Source organism: Pleurodeles waltl, chromosome 3_2 (assembly GCF_031143425.1).
Source record: "Pleurodeles waltl isolate 20211129_DDA chromosome 3_2, aPleWal1.hap1.20221129, whole genome shotgun sequence".
In the NCBI taxonomy this organism is placed as follows: Eukaryota; Metazoa; Chordata; class Amphibia; order Caudata; family Salamandridae; genus Pleurodeles; species Pleurodeles waltl.
In genome coordinates this window covers 176,269,175-176,282,105 of record NC_090441.1, presented here as the reverse complement: position 1 = coordinate 176,282,105, position 12,931 = coordinate 176,269,175, and the positions used below count along the sequence as shown (strand labels likewise).

General features: G+C 41.2%; 1 protein-coding gene across 2 annotated transcripts in view; it reads left to right on the top strand.

The window, feature by feature from the left end:
* Nucleotides 1–12,931, top strand: part of LOC138286653 (sterol 26-hydroxylase, mitochondrial-like) — a 156,022-nt gene that overhangs the window by 15,219 nt on the left and 127,872 nt on the right. For both annotated transcript variants that reach the window (XM_069227117.1, XM_069227116.1), the window contains exon 3: nt 11,581–11,771. In XM_069227117.1, the coding sequence (XP_069083218.1) occupies nt 11,581–11,771 (191 nt within the window). The remainder of the gene's footprint in view (nt 1–11,580; nt 11,772–12,931) is intronic.

Genomic DNA, 12,931 nt, shown 5'->3' with positions numbered 1-12,931 from the left:
TGCCAATTCGTAAAACATCATGTAAATGTCAAGAAATAGTAGCGCGCAATGGACAACAATGTTTAAACACCATAAAACGAATCACGCGTCTTGCCGATTCTTAAGCCACCATGTAAATGTCAAGAAATGGTAGCGCGCAATGAATAACAAAGTCAAACCTTTATGAAATAAATCGCGCGTCTTGCCTATTTGTAAACTACCATATAAATGTCAAGAAATGGTAGCGCACAAGTAATCTGTTACTCATTTAAGAATTTAAACCAAGAATATGAAAATTCTAAATAACGGTGTCGGGACAGTCCAACCACCGCCTTACCGCCTGGAACAATGATCACCAATGAAGTATTAGGGCAGAAGACTGGAAGATCCAAATAGGCCGCCGGGACAGGAGCTCAGGAAGAAGCTGCTGCTCTGCACCGGGACCTCTGAATAGTGAGCACTGGGAGTTGGGCTGGCTCTCTTTGATAGAGTCTTGGCCCAGCCCAGAACCACGCCCAGGCATGTTGCAGGGAAAGTCTCTGGAAGGCCCTGGAAACGGGCCACACCCTAACACACTCTGAAAACCTGCAGCAATACATTGCAAAGGAACAGTATTTGTAAGCATATTAAAAATAAGTTTTCAGGATTGAACTCTGCAATGCAAAAGGTTAAACCACAACATATCAGCACAATGCATAAATTACTTTGTTTTGAGAGTGCTGGGTTTTTGCATTTTTGTCGCCAATAGAGCGCGTATTGCTCTGGTGTTGACATCAGCTATATATAATGGAAAAAGCAGAGGAATTAGCATGCAACCCTGTCTAAGCCTGTGAGCAGTAGGAATGTTTGCTGATACAGATCTATTTAACTTGACCTTTAACCTGGTGTTACCACGAAGAGTTATTAAGAAATGCAATAAAGTCCAGTTTATACCCCCACAGTTTGCTCCCATTTGATTTATCAAATGCTAATGAATAATCTGTATAGGAACTCTACACACAAATATTCTTCCTTTTTTAGTGTAATTTGTTAATAGTTGAAGATCAATGATGTTATGTGCTGTTGAACATCCTGATCTGAAGCAGGATTGATAAAAAGGTACTAAGTTTAGATTTGTCACAGATGTATATAATTCTTCTGCTAAGGTTTTTGTGAACAGTTTACCCTCAGCATCAAGAAGAGCAATGGAGGCAATAATTGTTCAGATCCTTCTTTGAGTCTTTCTTATGTACAGGGTGAATAACATCTCCTTTCCAGGAAGGCGGAACGATACCAGATTCCAAAACCTGCATGAATAGGGCTTTCAGCATCCCACCTCACAGAGGAATGTCTGCTTTGATCACATCTGTTGGTATGCTATTTGTTCCTAGGCCTCTAGAAGAGTGCAATTTTTAATTAAAGCCACTATTTTTCCCTTAGCGATCTGACAATCGGAGTTTGAGAAATAGGGAAATTCAGTAGACCTAGGTCTAATGCCAGCATAAAGATTGTCAATATGTACTTTCCATGCCTCAAATGAAATAAAATGAAAATTGGCAACTCTGTAATCCAATGCCACTCGACTAATGCACAAAATAAAATAACATTGCCAGTTTTGATGGAATACAATTGTTTCTATGTGGTCATTGATAACTAAGCAGTTGAGGGGGGTTTTATTATTATGCTGGGCTCTATACCTGCCACCTGAAGTTGAAATTTCGGTCTAGGCGGGTAGTATTTTTCTCATGCTGCACTAAACTTTACCACTGGCAATATTTGGCTGCTAGTTGCACAGAAATCTGTTTTCCAAAAGCTGCAATCAACTCTTAACATGCAACGATTTGGTTGAGAGTCAAGTACAGCATGCATTAGCATATCTTATGCCAGAGACTCTGAGAGCCATCTATAGTGTATGCCAAAGACCAGGGCTGCCAGGCTTTATCTTACCCAGAATCTAGCAGCCAGGCTACTGACTGTGCAAAACGTGATCATATCTCAAGAGTCAGACAAGATCCTATTGGGATCACCATTAATAATTTGAGAGGCCTCAAATTGTGACAAAAATTTAGAAGTGCCCACTAGTCTTAAAATCTGTCAGGGACTAAAGACATGTGTGCATTCTAGATGCAAACAAAGGGCCGGATTATCATTTTGGCGAACAGGGTTACTCCGTCATAAACTTGACGGATATCCGTCTGCCGTATTACGATTCTATTAAATTCTACGGAGATCGTAATACGGCAATGGAATAGCAGGTTTGTGACAGAGTATTATGTCCACCAAGATAGTAATTAGGCTGTAAGATTGCATGGATGAAAAATCTTTCACATTTCAGAGGCAAACACTATGGAAAAATATTTCGTTTTTGTAATGTAAGAAAATGTGTTAAATTAAAAAATGACTTAAAGCTACTTTTTTTTATAAAACAGCTTGTGTCTGTATATATTGATTGATTATAAACAGACTTTATATCTGAGCCCTGCAATATGTAATTAATGTCTGTTGTGTATCCTTCTTCCTGTTTATTGCATCATGAAGTGCTCTGTGGAAGGCAGTAGGTGTATTATGGTTCCAGAAAGTCCGCACTTTTTTGTATAGTTCCTGAAGATGTATACCCATGAGGTTGATATTATTATATTTTCTGTTTGCTTTTCTATTCTGACCCATTTCCTATTTTTGAATTTGGTTCTGTTCACTATCTGTTCTGTCCTTAAAAAATATTTTATGTAAGGCTTTTTTGTTAACTATGCAAAGTCTATATCGTGGCCCTGACGTAGGGACCTGGATTTGGCGAAACACGTGTTGTCCAGTTTTTCTCTAGTACGGGAATAAAAAATGTTGAACAGCAAACTTGATCATCGCCATTACTTTGTCTCAAGACCTCAAACCAAGTTTGACTTTATATGTGAGTTACACAGTGGCACGGGTGAATGCCCCACTTACTTTGAGGTCATTTGTATCTTTGTATCTGCCTACAAGAGCCTCTGTGTTCCCCTGTCCGCAAGTAGTTGTTAATGCTCTCAGTCCTTGTAGAACTAGATGAGGCCTGAGTAAGGCAGCCAGGTTTGGTGGCTCTCGTCATATAGGCGTCAGTTGAGCGGACGGGGTAAGAGTTGCAAAGCATGTTTTTATATTTGACTTTGTTTTCTATAAATATTACTGCTATACAGTGAAATCAGAGTAAGAATGTCTAAGTGGATGACACTCCAGGAAAACACCACTACTAAGTAACCTGGTTAATAACTGTGTTATACATGAACACTTCTATCATACAGTGAGCATATGTCTATATCTTGGCTTCTACTGTTGGTTTACAGGCCTACCTCTAAATGTTACCCCCCTTACAAAGAACAGTCCGCTCCAAATGCAATGATGGATTTCTAAAAATATTTTGTTAAATGATACTGCAAAAGTTCTGGTGAAATATCTTCATTGATTTTCAAAAGAATAGAGAAATATTGAGCTACTCATCATTATATAAATATGTAAAGTAATGGTTTCTGAAAGAAGACAATCCTGCAGAGGCCACTCCCTGGTGCTAGGCCTAGCGGTACCAGAGATGAAGCATGTTGTGTAGTTATTGTGGCACACTCAAGACCAGGATTATGCGGCTGGTGGCTGGCTACAACAAAACAAACTAGTGTACACCTCATAGACATAATGTCCACTCATAGGTGTTCTTCTTTATGTAGAAGAACCGTTATTCGCACCCACATCACTCCCCCCCACCTTATAAATCTCCACTGGCTCCCGGTTCAGAAGAGATGCCAGTTCAAGCTTCTCACCCACATGTTCAACTCCGGACCCACCTACATCACCCACCACCAGGGATTCCACAAAACCTCCAGACACATCCACTCTGGCCTGTTACCCCTGCATACAATACAGCCAAGCAGGAGGACGCTCCTTCTCCCACCACACAGCCAAAGCCTGGAACAGCCTCCCACTGCACATCAGGACCTCCGCTACTCTACAGGAGTTCCGTAGGGTGCTAAAAACCTTGCTCTTCAACGGAGACCAAGGACCAGCACCTGGATGCCCTCATAGGTGACAAGTCACGCAGTACAAGTCAACTGATTGATTGATTGATTATTCAGGACACACAGTCTCAGCTTCCCTCGCTGCTACGGCTGTTCTACCAGACTGGCACATGGATACCCACCCTATTCCCAGAGCTCATCCAAGGGCCTGTGTTCACCTGCGGTGAATAAGTTGCCTCTAGAAGTCATACCCTTTTTCTTCTAAACTGAATCAAAATCTAACTCATGGCATCTCCCCAGTCCACTCATGGGATGCAGGTTACATTTTGTATTACACTTGTATTATGATGTGTGTGTTTGCTGTGCTTTGTGGCGCTGGCGCACGCACAATAACTAAAAGAAATAGAAAACCATAGAACAATCCCTGGTACAGCAAGGAAAACTACCAAGACCTGTTGCCTTAGAAAGGCAGTTTAACTTTAGGAGTGCCCATCAGACAGGCTCGCCAAGTGTGGGGCGTGGTTCCCATGCACTTGTCAGTGCTCCCAGGTTCTGAGTGAAGCTTCAGGTATGTGAGTGCTGTGATAACCTGAATATGAGATGGGTCTAACTCAGTTAATAATGTAGTTTATTTTGAAGTTTTAAGTCACAAACACACAGTACAAGGAATCACATCGCTATTCATAAATTCATGGTTATAGAAAGTGATGTGTTGTTCAAAAATGCTAAAGATACAGATGTACCTTGTAAAGAATAACAACTCAAATATCCATATTACAAATTTGACCACAATTATGCACTCTCAAACTTTAAAATCAACACGAGCAGTACACTGCCTACTATTAAAGGGTACCCCCTCCCTATCCCACGAAATGCCTGGCTCATAAAAACTGTTTCATTTACAAACAAGTACAATAACAAGCAGGTACAATACCAAAGAGGTACAGTAAGCAACACTAGCACAGTAAATGTGGTGCCTACACTTTCTCTGTAACAAAGAAACTAAAAATAATTCATTCAGAGCACCGTGAAACTTACCAAAAAACACAAGCACCTACTGGTCTAGACAGATGCTTTGACGTAGGACAAAGAGTAGTTGATAGCTCTGGTTTCCTTATCGATGGAAAGCTGAAAAGACCACCCAGTAGGTGGGCCATCTCATAAATAAATTAAGGGGAGTCGAGAGGTGCCGTAGACCATGGGCTAACCCTCTTCTGACACAGAACTTAACCCAAACTATAGAGCCCAACTCAATTGAATCAATCTATGAACCCTCCCATCAAAAGAATCCTTTTGCTTTAAAGAACTCTCACCCACCAGGGGTACCCCTTGGTGGCATGCTACATCATAGAGTTTCTTTTCATTTTTAAGGAGTAACCCTACCCCGACTCACTACCGTATTCCTTTCCTAGCAAAGTGCTACGTGCATCTCACAGGTTATAGCACGCCCCCGGAAATAAAGGTTTTAGAGATGGATTACCAAATTCAGTAGCTTTCTGCTCTAATGTTGGAATGTTAAAGTATAAAGTAAATAGGTGATCAATGTTCAATGAGGACAGTACGACTGATGTGTCATTTGCAGCCTCAGAGCCAGTCTAATAATGATTTTACTAAAAAGACATTCAGGGTATACCTTGAACAGTATCACTTTTCAATAAATGATCTCGGTTTTTCCTCTTAACTCAAACGGTGACCATTTGATGTTGCCGGATACAAATGGGAGTGGTACCTACTCAAGATGGAGGTAGAAAGGCCCAAGAGTCTTATGATAAGCTTGTTCTCATCTGTCTGCAGCTGTTAGGATTTCACATTTGCCACAAACATGTCCCATAAAACGCAGAGGGGACACTTTTAGCACAATCTGTTTTTATTATGGAGAGAACATGGGTGTCTCCATGTTATCTGGCAAAGCTGAAAGTTCTCCTATCTATTGTGGTCAGTTGGAATGCATAGATGGTATTTGTAGGTCGAGCGTAGCGTTCAACGTGTTGTATACTTTTTAAGTATACTTATACTGTGAGTTCCAGTGATTTCAGTTGTTAGTTCCACTGTCATTTGAAAATCCTTGCTTGCTAATGGTCAGTTCTGCCTCTTTGTCCTGCCTTTGTCTCTTTGGGAGCAGCAAAAAGTACTGTAGAATTACGCTATGTCCTGCTTATCTCTTCTGTAAGGGACTTTTTTTCTTAGAATTTTAGCCTGTTCGTCTTACAATGTGGGTGTGTGTTCAGTCCCTCCTCCCCCCAGCTCCCTCTGTAAACATAAACCAGCAGCAGAGGGGCCAGCTCGCCCTCGCTCTTTTTCTCTTATTTTCAGTCTGTGTGGCAAGAAAAGTCCAGTCAGTAATTTACAACTCTTAAGAGCTGGAACTCGAGCAAACACAAGACCATTGCATTCCAAATGCGTGTTTAATTTGTTTCCTGATTGTTTCTTTTGTTTCTGGGCAGAATGGGAAGGCTCTCCTTCCCTCAGCTGCTCCCCCTCCCTGCCTTTCGAATTCCATTGTGATTGAAAACAGGGTTCAACCCTGTAAATCTTGTTCGCTTTTGTCTGAGCCCTTCGTGCTCAATGGCCACTAGCGGCTGACCTGTTAGTTTTGCTTTCTGAAATGAATCCCTCTCAGGCTTCGCCGGGTCGGCGGCCAACAGAGGTCATAAATCGTTACCATTTCAACAATTTTATTCCCCAGAATATACGGAGCAAACCCCTCACCCCCCCATATGTTCTGATAAAAATCTGTAAAAACTCAGAGTTGCATCCTACCAAGGGCTAGTGGAACTGAAACTGCTCTTTCTATACAGATGTCAACTGCATTTTACCTTTGACTGGAGAATGAAATCCCTAACAGTGAAATACAAAAAACAGAATATGTAATAAAAAAATGCACTACCACCGAAGGCGTATACGAATTAGTTGTATAATTGCAAAAGTGAATAAAATATAATGTTGTTTTTGGTGCAGATGGTACCAAATTCACAAAGTTAAAATAACACGGACATATTTCATTGAACTACACAAATCGAAAAATAGATGTGCCAATAGGAGGATAATGTGAGAAATAACAAAAATTTATTATTATTAGCAGCTTGGTCTTATGGTATGGCTGTGCAGAAGCATCACTTCAGGAGGGCCACACACTCCTGCTTAAACAGACAGTATCAACCCTGAATCATCTTTCTGGGACTCACATGCCCCTGACTACCATTAATTTCATGTCCTTTTGGTAAATAAGTGCGTTATAGGATGAGTTCATGGGATTAATTGATGCCCCAGGAGGGCTCATGAAACAGCATCAAACTGTAATCACCTCCTTGAATTGTTGTTGCAGGAAGCCTTGGGTCTCTATGGCTCCACCAGAAGTGCTCATTACTGTCTGGGTAATGTATTCCCAGCAAGTATTCGTAATGGAATTAGCACTACATTTCATAGTTTCTTCATTTGAGGGCAGCTGCAAATGGAACATATTTTACTTCGACAAAGTGATTTAAATTTGTATTCTTTGCTGCTCCAAAGACAGGGTAATTTGTAAACCGAACAGTGGGTCACACTTTCCAATGCTAATAAGTACACATTTAGCAAATGTGCGAGAATAAATTCAGCTAGCGTGTGCGTGATAGGTGTACGTCATCTCTGTGATACCCTTCGACATTACAGTAACTGTAAACATTGCCAACGTCATGGAGTACATAGGTGGTTATGGAAGTCACTGGCATTTGAATTTTAAGGCAATAAGAATCCAATTGTCGTTTTAGCAAAGTTGGTTTAAGGCTAGTAGGACGTGGGCATCACTATTAAAACCGTTCTAATCCATGAGCACATGCTTATGTCTATAATATATACAACTTTTCTAGCATTGATCCAGGGAATAGATATTGCATGTCTGTGAAACATGGACTGCGCATCCATTTTAGGATTTGCAAATGTAATCAAACCATTATGCAAGGATTGAAAGACGGCAATTCGTAGGTATGTGTCTTAAAGTGTGCTGGCCCCAAGCTTCGACTTTCCACCCAGATCGATTATTTGCCGTTTTGTGTTATTGGATCCCAGTAAATAGGAGCCGTGCAGCGTGCCCTGCTTCTCAGGGAATTTAAAGAGCTCATGGACCACGTACATTACTGTAAACAGGGGACTTTGGCACAGATTATAAGTGAGATGCATCTAAGCGATGGGTCCTTCTGATTGATAGGCAATGGCATATCACTCCAGGTAATACGTTAGGGAACAGGTAGACCCTCCTACGACAATGACCAGGAAACAACAAGGCATAAAGGACCAAAGAGATAATGAAGCAGACAGCTGATAGGCTGGCAGAAGAGACAACAGTTTATCTGCCTCTTACTGTTTAGGGAACTGCCAGAGCAACAACCACGAAATGAGACTACATATGGGTGTATTGTGGTGCCCTCTATGGGCTGTTTTGAGCATTACAGACCAATGCCAAAAATGTATTCCTGATAAATGCTTTTTGGGGTTTACATGATGATTGTATATGTTTTATTAATTTCTCCTTATTGCAGTTATGACCATGCTTTATGCCAGCATAACATCCTTATTACACTATGACTGTGTGAACACTCTTGATATGTTTTGGTGACACTTCTAGTTTATTTCCCTCGTTACTCCTCTGTTTCTGTCTTCTGTTTTTTTGGGGGGGGATTGTGTTAGCCAGCCAGCAACTTTGATGGTGGGGAGGTGAAAGTGGTATTCTATTAGAATTAGCATGGCAGATTTAAATTAGAATGCTAAATGGCAACCTTTAAATCTTTTGCTACAGATAGAGGAAGAAGGTAAATGGAAGTGCATTAGTTATATGCAGGGCCACTGGAATTATGTGGCAGGAAAGGACCAAATTATGAGGCAGGATTGACTAATTTATGTGGCAAGAAAAGTCCAATTATGCATTTACAATGCCAATAGCTCTAACTCTCGTAAATGCAAGACCTATTGCATTGTAAATGCTTGTTTTTGGTGTCATCTGTGTGTATGTATAAACAGGCCCTTGCCTTATAGAGTAATCTGGTCCTGATGCAAAAATAAAGGTTACACAAAAAAGGATATGGAATCAGCTCTTTCAAGACATTATACTCTATTTCCCTGCTGCTGAGTAACAGGGTGGGGAGCAACAGCTTGATCCCTTTCACCTAAGGTTTTAAGGGAGTCAAACAATACTTTAATCGAATCTGGGTAAGGTACTCCAATCAATATTGTTAAAAGCAGCTGATGGGTCTAAAAAGATCAGTGCTTTAATACCTATATTGTCAGTCTTCTGTAGAAGGTAATCTATCACAAACGGTACCAGTTCCTTAGTGCTAGAGCCTTTCCAACAATTTACTTAAGTAGGACAGCAGAGAACTGCTCAAATCCTCTTTCTAAGGAGTGGTTGCACCACTGCTGTCTTCCAGGCTTGGCTCAGGGACCTACTGAACAGTATGAAAAGCTAGTTTATGAAGATTGGACAATAGGTGTAATAATAGAAATAGTTTATTTGACAGATAAGACGCCTGACAAATGCATACTAAAAATATCCATTCTTTGCTTCCGTGATTTTATGTTCATAAACGGTTTTCAAGGCCACATATGTGGTCCTTAGTTTAAAAAAATAGCACCTTATCCACTTTCTATGCTTGATGCACTTCAATATTTCAATTACTAAACTCAATGGAAATTCAGATGTTACTTTTTGGCTGATTGAGGCAAGGATGATTTTTCAATTCTGCGATGACAGAATCTCATCATAAAGTTCAACAAAACCATTGTCAAAGATGTCAACCAGGGAGGCGTACCTAAAGTTGGACAAGGCCTTAGTCACTTCTTGGGCCATTGTTTCTAGGTTAAAATTCTTCTAATTACTTTCAATTTAAGATAATAATAAAGCTCTCTTAGACTTGAGCAAGGAGACACAAAATCTTCAGTCTTTATAGGATAATTTCCTTGAGTTATCCTTCAAAAAGGTGTCTGTCAGCTGTGCCTTATGCTTGTTCTTCACGTCCGGGCAGTTCAGTCCTCTATTAGAGGGTTTTGGATGGCTTCTTTTAGTAGGGTACAGCGTTCGGTTTCCTTTTGAGCCCTATACTAGGTCCCAGACTCAGAAGGAACAGTAACTTCAAAATGTGGGTCTTGGTCCAACATATCTCCCAGCTGATGCTTCAGAGCTTCCTCTCAGCTCCAGACAAATATAACCTATAGGGACAGGAAGGCTAGTATTTATAGAAGCCGGGAGCAGTGATTGGAAGCGAGGTCCAATCACAGTGAGGCAATTGCAGGGTGTGCCAAATTCAAAGTCCAGCCAACCACATCTTCATGGATCTTTCTGATCTCAAGGAATAGGGAAAACACCAAGTGGTTAGGAAGAAGTGTACTAACCGTCACACTTCAACTTCTTCTCCTATTACTCACTGACTTTAAGTTTGCCTTTGACCATATACAGTGCTCTACTGCCTTTTGGCGAGGATCGCCCTGTAGAAATACCATGTACATATATACAAGAATTTGTGAGCCACAATATTGACATTTACAACAGGATCTTTCCTGTAGCTAGACAGCAACATTACAGTGCCACAACATACTAAGTGTATTTGTAAAGTGCACATTTACCTAAAGGGCATTTCTCACTGCTATTAAAAGATAATTGGTGTGCCGTTACCCACGTACATTTTCCTCAATGTTATTGGCTGTGGAAGAATACAAGCTGATTGGACCTGCTGAGATTCAAATGTACGACTGAGGGAATCCTGCAGGGAATGCAGGTGTCCGCTGCAAAGGGGAAGTCATCTAGAATGACATGAATGTGTACATTGGCAAACAGGCCAGAAATCCTGTGCAGTAGTAAATTATCCCCACACTGATCTGGAGAGAAGGCTGCCAATGTAGTTAACTGGTCAGTTTTATAGTTAAGGTCTAATTACAGGACTATCAGGATCTGAATAGGGATTTTACCAGCCTTTCCAAGAGGCTGGAGGGCTGTGCACGGTATTACATGAATAAAGACAACATGATGGAGAATGTCCATCATGTGATGGCATCACGGTGTCCTCACAGATGACCCATTCATAGTGAACATGTATGTACACACTAGCATGAAACATATATACCACATAATTGCAATTCACACATGCACTCAAAGTGAAGAACCATACTTAAGGGACTGAGTAGATTTTACTGAAGATGGTAAACAGACCCTTCCCTGTGGATGTAGGCATAATGGGCTGTGCCCTGGCACTAGAGCCTCCAGGGACGTTGCTGATACAAAAGATCACCTCCAGGTAACTTTCAAATGCTGAGTCCCTAGAAAAATAAAGTATAAAGCCAGCCACAAAGCAAACATAGGCAGGGGGTGCACAAATACCTTAGAAATGCTGAGACATTCATCCTTGCACACAATATGTGCCTTTTTATATTACTATGGAAGGTGTCTTGTGAGCCCAAGAGCTGTTGGACAATTCTATCCCTCAGGAATATTTCGGACACATTTCTATCTTTGCACTCTTGGAAATGAATAGTGCACACATTCCTTCATGATTTTGAAATTAGAGGCATATCCTTAGGACTTATTTAATAGTCCTTTTGTGCAAAGTTAAACATTATGATAGGAGTGTGCATCATAATACTTGAAAAAGTGCCAACGTTTTCATTATTCTTTTAGCTTATTGAGAAGAAGCTGTACGGGCCAATATGGAAGACAACTATTGGGCAATACAAGAGTGTGAATATTGCCAGCCCCGAGATCCTGGAGACTGTCCTCAGGCAGGAGGGCAAGTACCCCATGAGGTGTGACATGGCCCTCTGGAAAGCGCATCGGGATCAGCGACAACTGGCCTACGGGCCTTTGACTGAGTAAGTACTGTAGATAAGGCCATGGCCACTGCATCTGTTACCATTGATGATCAAGAGAAATGACCAAGGCTATGATGGACTGTACAGAGCTGAGACCCTTATATATCTGTCCATTTTTCATAGACACACAATTGGTAAAAGCCTTTTATACATCAGGTCCTAAGCCTACACACACTGACAGAACTGGGTGCAGGGTTGGGATCAGTGCATACCACTCAAAATCTGAAGACATGATCGGATTTATAACCGTAGTTTCTAACACAGCTAATGCTCTGCTGTGCTCCAGTATAATCTATTCTGCACAGGTTTGGGGATGCTAGAATGGGAGAGCGTAAAAGTCCTGTCAGTGAAAAGATAATGTCCCCTTGCACTTAATTGGAACAAAAGTGCTTTAAATAGCATGAGGATGTAACAATAAAAAGGTCTCACATTTCCTACTAATAGAGTGAGAGGGAAACACATAGGTGACAGGAAGAGTTTTGTTTTTTGCATTTTTCCTCCAGAGACTTACTCATTCCCAGATTGCCAGAATAATATTTTGTCTAGATTTACATTACTTTTTTTGTGTATTTTGTGGTGCATTGCAGAGGGGCACACTACATAGATGCGATGGATACATTTAAAGTAGCCAAATCTCAAGGACGAAAGTACATGCCTGGTACCAGACAGGCATTCACCTTGAAGGGGAGGAAGGAAAAGAATGTCTTTGGGTGCCACCAACTCTGAAAGTGCCAATGAGAATGTATTGTAGATTGTGCAAGGAAGGAGTATCAGAAAGCCAAAACTTTGACTGGCGTATTTAGAGTATAATTGCTATTGACGGTAACATGGTGGTTCATACTTCACACCTGCGTTGGAGGAAAAAGAGCATAAAGAACCAAACTCTGTTCACAACAACCACAATACCTACCCAATCCCCCCAGCACTATTGCCAGATGAGGCACTAGAGGTTCAAAAGGATCCTGGTAGACAGACATTGTTGCATGCAGTCTGTAATGTTGAGCGCTATGGAAGCGTCAACATTAATGTTTAATGGGCGCGCATGGCAGCCACAAACTCACGCGACACTGTTGTTTGTTTTTCAGTTGCGGCGTGGTCGAAGAAAGCCAGCCACGCGTCCAGAGGCAACAGCACGGATCCTCCGTCTGTCTGCCTGCCGC